This window comes from Caloenas nicobarica, chromosome 2 (genome assembly GCF_036013445.1).
Source record: "Caloenas nicobarica isolate bCalNic1 chromosome 2, bCalNic1.hap1, whole genome shotgun sequence".
In the NCBI taxonomy this organism is placed as follows: domain Eukaryota; kingdom Metazoa; phylum Chordata; class Aves; order Columbiformes; family Columbidae; genus Caloenas; species Caloenas nicobarica.
The window spans coordinates 135272029-135277958 of NC_088246.1; the positions used below are offsets into that span (position 1 = coordinate 135272029).

Here is a 5930-nt window from a genome sequence, read left to right on the forward strand (position 1 = left end):
TGTCCCACGGTTCCTGGGCGCAGCTCACCGGCCCGGGGAGCGGCGGGCCGGGCTGCAGACACCGTGTGTGTGTGTGTGTGTGTGTGTGCGGGCGGAGGGCGGGCAGCAGCGCGGCGTGCCCGCTCTTGCCGCCGCCGCGGGCGGGACTCGCCGGGCGGGGGCTCGGCGGGGAAGGGGCCGGGGCGCGGCGGGCGCGCCATTGGCTGTCTCCGGCAGCACATGTCGCCGGCACCGCTATAAAGGCGGCCGCGGCCCCGCTGCAGCCCGTCCTCCTGCCTCCGCGCTTCCCCGGGGACACCGTCAGCCTCAGCCCCAGCGCCGCCATGGCCGTGGATGCGTTTTTGGGCAAATGGTGCCTCATCTCCAGCGAGGGCTTCGAGGAGTATATGAAGGAGCTGGGTAAGCAGACGGCGGCTCGCCGCCCCGAGGGGGAAGGGTGCTGCCCCCGGCCCGGCCGCCCCGGGGACGCGGCGCCGGCGGCCGGCGGGGCTCTGTCCAAGGTCCCCGGCGGGCGCGGCCCCGGAGCGGGGCCCGGCCGTGAGCTGCGGGGGCGGCTGGGGGTGATCACAGAATCCATGAATCCCAGAATGTCAGGGGTTGGAAGGGACCTCGAAAGATCATCCGGTCCAATCCTCCTGCCGGAGCAGGAACACCCAGATGAGGCTACACAGGAATGTACACAGGGTGATGCCGCGGTGCTCCGGGCGGCGGCACCGGGGAGGGAGCGCCGGGCGGGAGCAGACCCTTCCCCCGGGATAGCTGCCGCCTCCCGCTCCGCGCCCTAAAGATGTCGGCGACCCTTTTTGCACCGTAATTGCTGGGATGCAGGTGCCGGTACCAGCCGGCGCATTCCCGCCTCCCCGTGCTGCGCCTTCGCTGCTGCCCAGCCCAGCCCGCCCCTCCCGCCGGTAGCACCCCGGATTATCAACCGGTGCCGGCAGCCCGGCTGCCATTAGACCAGTCTGCTCCTCCCTCTCGGGTGATGAGCCGGGGCAGCCCGGGGCGGTGGGACCGGCGCGGTGGAGCCGGGGCGGCGCTGCCCTGGCCCGGTGGGGGTGCGCGGGTGATGGAGGCCGCACAGCGGTGTTGCTGGCAGGGCTGAGCCGGGCTCACACCGCCCGGGGCGGCCACGCACAGACCTGCTGACCTGGGCTGCTCTCCCGGGAAGTCACCTTGGGTGTCTCCTCACGAGAAAGCCAGATTGGATCAACTGCCCGTGGGTAACTGAAGCTGGCTGCACTGCCAGAGACTGTTTGCATCCTCCCGTGGGTACCACCCTTATGTCGGGGTTGTTATCCCCACATGCAGGTTGCCCTACATTTTGTAACACAAAATTACTGCATCAGGAATAGACCTAACACCAGGAGCCTCCTCTGCAAGCTCAGATTTATCACCTCCCTGTGAGCACTCTGGCCAACAGGTGACAGACACTTTGCAATGTCTGTGTAGCCCAGGAGCTATTATGTTTCTGCAATTTACTCCCTGCTGAAAGATAGGATACTTTCTTGGTAGGCGGAGGATGTGGCCTTGAATGTCTTCAGAGGGAGGAGAGGAAGGAATTTAGGTCTTGTGCTCTTCATGTAAAATACAAAAGGCACCACTGCATTTACACTCTGCAGACAGTGGTGGCTGTAATTTCATTTTGTGCATGGCCTCTCAATATGCAATAGCTATGATGTGAGAAAGCCTACTAGACTGAGCCTTTTCGGAGGCTTTGGTGGAGGAAATTCAAGAATTTTAAGTTCAGTTTGGCCATGGATTAGGATGCTGCGGTGCCAGGCATGTGTCAAGTTGCAACTTCAAAGTAGAAATTAAATGCTGCAACTGCAGAGCACCTCCCATGTGCAGGCAGTGAGTGTTGTTTGTTTGTTTTTAGATGGCAATATTAAACCAGTCATGTTTTCTTTTTACAATTACTATTTAGGCAATTATATCTACTCCAAGTCACATTTTAGGAGGCAGTCCTTTATTGGATCTCACCCTCGCTGACTACTTAGGAAACTCTCTGCCTTTGATCCTATTGATGCACCATAAATGAGATTCTGCGGATTCTGCTCAGTCTGTATAAAATAACTTGAGGATAAAGAAGTTTGAATTTCACTCCTTGCCATACAGAAAACATAAGCAGCTCGTCTCTTTTTAGTTGGATCCCAAGGCATAGCTGATCAGAACTCCCTGATTATTCTGGACCGGACAACAGCGAAGGGGCGGGTGGGGGCTCACTGTGACAAAAATTTCCAATTTGTGTCAGAAAAGCTGGACTGAGTAGAATTGTTTTTTGCTCTGCAGTTTCAAACTTAAGGCTCAATCCTGGAATCTCAGTTGAGTCTGGACAAGCGGCAGCTGGGAAGTAGTTTGATATTTCCACCTCCAAGGAAACTGTAATCATTGCTCTGAGGATTCAGCCCTCACCCAAGTGCCCTGTACACTCCGGGGGACAGCTGTGCTCTTACCTGACTTGTTCCACCTACACCAGCTGCAGAGCCCAGACGCTCATTGACTTGGTGGCACTTTCTGCTCAGTTTGGTTGCTTATCAGTTCTTGGTTCAGATCTGTACTTTCCAGTTGGATGGATTCTCGTTTGTTGCTTGACCACCCTTGTATTCGTGTCTTCATCCTTCAGATCAAAAAGACTCAAGCAAACCACTCAAAGAATGCACGAAGGGGCTGAGGCAGGGTGAATGTTTTTTGCTGAAGAGTTTTGAGGGCTGCTGTCTCTAGATGATGAATTTTCAGTCATTCACAAAGCTCTTTTCTCTCACAGTCCTTTTTTGTGTGTATGTGTGTATAAGTTGTCTGTGAGCACTATTTTGAGTGATAGCATTTTTCTAATTCACAAGTCCATACTTTAGATACAGGATATAGAAAATGAACTTATATTAAAAATTGCATGTTTGCAATTGTGTACAGAGTGATGGAAGAGTATTTCTTGATTAAGTTGAAATAGATATGCAGGTGGATTAATCTGTCAGTTAAAAACCATCTGGAGAATGTTTAAAGTGTTCAGAACTTAATGGGAATAACTTTATGTTAGTTTAAGCTTTTGTGTTTGTTTTGCTGTTATTGTTTATTTCTGTTTGTAAAAATTCAGTGCTGAGTTTTGGGAATTCCAGGAGTCCTCTAGAGGGCAAAATAGATTTAACTTCAGCTCTCTGAGGAAGCAAAAGAATCACCCTGCAAATAAGCTTTTTTCCTTCCTCATCGGTGGATAATTTGAAACATCCTCTTTCTCTGTGGCTCTTGAGCTTTCATTCTCAAGTGTACTTAAGTGCCTAATTAAATGGGAATGAGGTATTTGAATTCTTGTGTGGCCCTAAGCCTTAGGGTTTATCTGACTTTGTGACACTCTGTGCCTTTCGCCTTGCAGGTGTGGGTATGGCCATGAGAAAAATGGGAAGCATGGCCAAACCAGATGTTTACATTACTAAGGATGGGGACACAGTCACTGTAAAAACAGAAAGCACCTTCAAAACTTCACAGTTCAGCTTCAAGATTGGTGAGAAATTTGAGGAAAATACATTAGATGGCAGGAAAACTCAGGTCAGTATACTAGACTTCCTTTGAAAAAGCACAATTCTTTGGGTGTTTTACAGATGCAGACACTATTTAAAAATAATTTTTGACATCCATACTAACAATGCTTTATTTGATGAACAGCTGTCTCTGTTTCATTGAAACTTTTTTTTTTCCTTTCATGGATTAAAGCAACTTCCAAAGCAGGAGGAAAATGCTGAAGCCAACAATGTCTTGTGTATTCAGCTGTTTTCAATTTGTAGCAGAAGTGTTGTATTAGTAAAACTAACAGACCTCTAAATCCCTGTTGAAGCCAAATGTCGCTTCATTTGGAGCCTGTGGAAAAAATTCCATTGATGTTTAATCAGAGGCAATTCAGCCCTAGGGTTAACCTTTCCGCTCAGCCTCGTATTCACATAACAGGGGAGCCTGGTTCAGTGTGCAGTGGGATAACAGGCACACATGTGAATCACAGTCCCTAATCTCCAGTTCTAGAAGGTAAAGAGCTTCTCCCTGCTTGATGCAGAGAGAATGTTAGTCAATATGGAGATTAAACTCAAAGAAACCCTCAAATACGTCTCTCTTGTTTCCTCGTGTGAGCACTCTCTATCATTCCCCTCAACCAGCCACACACTGGCAATTCATCTATTCTTGCAAGATCAGATAAACGTTACACAAAAGCTCAAAGCTCAAGTACAAAGAGATGAACAGAGAACATCCTCTGCTCTTGTTAATGGAAATAATGCATGCTGTCTGATCATCAAGTCTGCCTGATGATGCAGGAATGTGTCAGAGCAGTGAGTGAACAAGTGGTGAGGTAACGCAAGAAGATGATCAATAAAACATTTAAGATAATACCCTGGCTTTGTAGAAGTCAATGGCAAAATTACTATTGAATGAGCTGCAGTGGGAGTTTTTCCTGTGGAATAAGGTGTTGGAAAGCCTCGGTCTGCATCAAATGCCATGGGTAAAATATCGATGTTTGGGTTCTTTTTTTCAGACTCTTGTCAACCTAAAAGATGATGGGTCATTGGTTCAGGAGCAGGAATGGGATGGCAAGAAGACCGTAATAATACGGAAACTAGTGAATGGACAATTGGTGGTGGTAAGTTCAGTCCTGCTTTCTGATCCCTGAGTGCTGCTGGCCAGTAGCCTGAAAAGTAGCTCCAAAAAAATCTTTTTCCTTATAGTCTGTACTGTGGCAAATTACTAAATCCATCTCTTTATCTTCTAGGAATGTGACATGAATGGTGTCAAGTGTGTTAGAGTCTACCAGAAAGCATGAGGACGTGTTCATGTTCAGTATGAACTTGCTACAAACAACTCAGTTCAATGGACAGAGCTCCTTTACACTCCGTATTTTCCTTTTCCCTGTTTTCTAGTATTTCAATGGACTGAGTAGCTGAGTGCAATCCTTTTTAAAAACCGTGATGTAACTATTATGTAACTATTCTGAACTCATGAGGCTATTAAATAAAGTTGTCAAATGTATGGAGTGGAAATGTTGTTACTATAGTGGAACTTTAAAGTGAGGTTTTACAAAAATTCAGTTTAGTTTTAGGCGCTACTACAAACTGCCTTCCATTCAAGATAATGCGATACATGGCAATGAAAAGTTAATAGCAAGCTGGATTTTGACCAACATTCTTAATCGCTAAGGCAGTAAGATCTGGAATAGAAAAAAAACGTTCAGAGTTCTGGTTCTAGAGTTATTTTTAACTTGCATGTTACAAAGTAAATATAATTGGGTGGATATAAATAAGAGAGAAACTATATTGGTATTTAAGGAATGTGTTTTCAGGAGTTTGGTTTTTTTTCCATGTTTCAAACCCACAAATTTCTTATTTGGAAAAATATATACTAGTAAGCCAGTTGACATGATAAACTTCAGCAAGCATGTATATGCTTTGCTGAAAGAAAGCCTTATTTTGAGAAGATTCTTCATTTTTGTAACAGAACTCTTGTTTCCTGTCTAGTAACATTGTAAAAATTCTTAACCAAAATTGCTGAAATATTGCCTAAAACCTAAAGCCTCTATTTTATTTTATTTTGTTTTTAAACTAGCTTGAAACACCCAGAAATTGAGTTTATATGCTTTAAAGTGCCATAATAAATAATCAGAAATATCAGTGTCTTGAGTATTGCTTTTACACTGGCTGGGAAATGAGCCTATGATATTATTATTCTTCTGAAGAGATGTTGGATCAGCCAAAATTAAAAAGGTTTAAGTGAATTTCTGTCACACGAGATAAATATATCCTGAAAGTGAAACTCTTTGTCAACAGATGAGGGGGAGATTTCTATCAAATTCAGAAGCCTGGGGGATGATGCAGTCACACACTTCCAGTTTGCAGCATCAGTCATTACAGAATCTGTTGCTACTTCAACACTGTTGATATTTTAGCTGCTCAGTGCAT

At 46.3% G+C, this 5930-nt stretch overlaps 1 protein-coding gene across 1 annotated transcript; it reads left to right on the plus strand.

The window, feature by feature from the left end:
* Nucleotides 1-262: 262 nt before the first annotated feature.
* LOC135985521 (fatty acid-binding protein 5) lies at nt 263-5642 on the plus strand. The gene is made up of 4 exons (XM_065628930.1): nt 263-399; nt 3368-3540; nt 4514-4618; nt 4748-5642. The coding sequence occupies exons 1-4, from the start codon at nt 324-326 to the stop codon at nt 4796-4798; spliced, it is 405 nt and encodes a 134-aa protein (XP_065485002.1). The 5' UTR covers nt 263-323; the 3' UTR covers nt 4799-5642.
* Nucleotides 5643-5930: the final 288 nt, after the last annotated feature.

Bases quoted from the DNA above. Each gene is read 5' to 3' on its own strand.
- LOC135985521 (XM_065628930.1), top strand. From the start codon at position 324: ATGGCCGTGGATGCGTTTTTGGGCAAATGGTGCCTCATCTCCAGCGAG. The intron at 3,541-4,513 runs GTCAGTATACTA...TCTTTTTTTCAG, and splicing joins TAGATGGCAGGAAAACTCAG to ACTCTTGTCAACCTAAAAGA. The intron at 4,619-4,747 runs GTAAGTTCAGTC...TTTATCTTCTAG, and splicing joins TGAATGGACAATTGGTGGTG to GAATGTGACATGAATGGTGT.